At 45.6% G+C, this 1,574-nt stretch overlaps 1 protein-coding gene across 1 annotated transcript; it reads right to left on the bottom strand.

Annotated features, from left to right (window-relative positions):
• Positions 1 to 80: 80 nt before the first annotated feature.
• On the bottom strand, positions 81 to 1,140 carry LOC103680465 (olfactory receptor 56A3). The gene has a single exon (XM_008709978.2). It carries the CDS (start codon positions 1,030 to 1,032, stop codon positions 82 to 84), a length of 951 nt encoding a protein of 316 aa, XP_008708200.2. The 5' UTR covers positions 1,033 to 1,140; the 3' UTR covers position 81.
• Between the last annotated feature and the right edge of the window lie 434 nt (positions 1,141 to 1,574).

The raw sequence follows: 1,574 nt of genomic DNA, 5'->3' as shown, positions 1-1,574 counted from the left end.
CATAGAAATGAATTTCAGACGATTCGCCCATTTTTGACACAAAAATCATCCTATATTAGGACTGCAGATACCCACTTGTCCTCAGTACCACGCTCTGTCCAGCAATCTCCCGATTCCTTGCTTGATCTCCTGAGTTCGCACTCCATAGACAATGGGGTTGAGGGCTGCAGGGATGACATGGTGGAGGACATTGAGCAAGACTGGCACATCAGGGGAGACCTTCTTCTTCACCACATGAGTGAGCACAAAAACCAGAAGGATGGTGCTGAAGAAGAGGATTAGGATGAAGTGAGAACCGCATGTGCTCAGGGCCTTGGCCATGGCACCCTCTGCCTTGAGTCTCAGCACAGCTTGAAGGATGAGGCTGTAGGAGAGGAAGATGAGGATGAGGTCAGATCCCAGCAGGGTCCAGCCAACAGCAAACTGGTAGAGGCCATTGATGGTGACATCATCACAGGAGAGCCTGGAGACAGACATATTGGCGCAGATGCAGTTCTCAATGACATTTCTTCCACAGTAATGGAGTCGTGAGGATAGAATGGGGATAGGCACTGTAGAAATAATATTCCTGGCCAAAATAAAAATAGCGGCCTTGGCCACAAATTGGTCCGTGATGATGGATGGGTACCTCAATGGGTGGCAAATGGCCACATAGCGGTCATAGGCCATGACCATGAATGTGCAGGACTCCATGGCATGGAAGCAGTTCATGATGTACATCTGGAGGAAGCAGGCATAGAAGCCGATGGACTTGAGGTCAAACCAAAAGATGGCCAGGACCTTGGGGATAACAGTGAGGCAGAGCACGATGTCCAACAGGGAGAGAATGCTGAGCAGGTAGTACATGGGCTCATGGAGAGAGGCCTCCAGCCTGATGGTGATCAGAAGAATACCATTGGCCCCCATGGCCAGGAGGAAGAGGAGGCTGAGGGGCAGGGAGATAGAAAGCTGCCAGCTGGGGGACCTGGCAAAACAATTCAGGAGGAAGTCTGAAACGTCAGTGGAGATGTTGCCATTTTGGTTTGTTGTCATCTTTTGTCCTATATTTCTACAGTTTTCTTTTAGTGGTCTGTAAAATTAGGGTAAAAATTAGCTACTGACTCAAGACACATGAATTTAGAAGAATTTGCTTCCCTTGGGTGAAACCCATTAGTCCTAGCAGGTCCTCTAGAGCCATGTGAATTCATGTGTTTATCCCTTGTGCCATCCTGCTCAGAAAGTCCTATCACTAAGCAGTATAGAGGAGTGAGATGATATGGTTCATTGATACGTTTTTTATTCGTTTAAGTTCTATTTTTAAGAGAATTGTTATGTCTTTGCAACAACTAAAGAGAAGGGGAAAATTACATGGAAAACTGCTTTGTGACGGGTAAGTCTCTGAATTTGTATGTATAAGTTTCTTCCTTTTTGTATGTTGTTCTTTAATGACTGACTAGACTAACACATGATAATTTAACTATAACAACATGCAGAAATGAGTAGCAGAGTGTGGCACAAAGTAAGAACTCAGGTACTTGTTCCTAGTTCTCCACACTCCCCTGTTCTGAGTTTTCAGCTATAGTTGGCTTTAATCA

Source organism: Ursus maritimus, unplaced genomic scaffold, assembly GCF_017311325.1.
Source record: "Ursus maritimus isolate PB19 unplaced genomic scaffold, ASM1731132v1 scaffold_268, whole genome shotgun sequence".
Classification (NCBI taxonomy): Eukaryota; Metazoa; Chordata; class Mammalia; order Carnivora; family Ursidae; genus Ursus; species Ursus maritimus.
Note: the sequence above shows the minus strand (reverse complement) of the source record. Positions and strands in the feature narration are given on the sequence as shown.

Coding starts and splice junctions, on each gene's coding strand:
- LOC103680465 (XM_008709978.2), bottom strand. CDS start 1,032: ATGACAACAAACCAAAATGGCAACATCTCCACTGACGTTTCAGACTTC.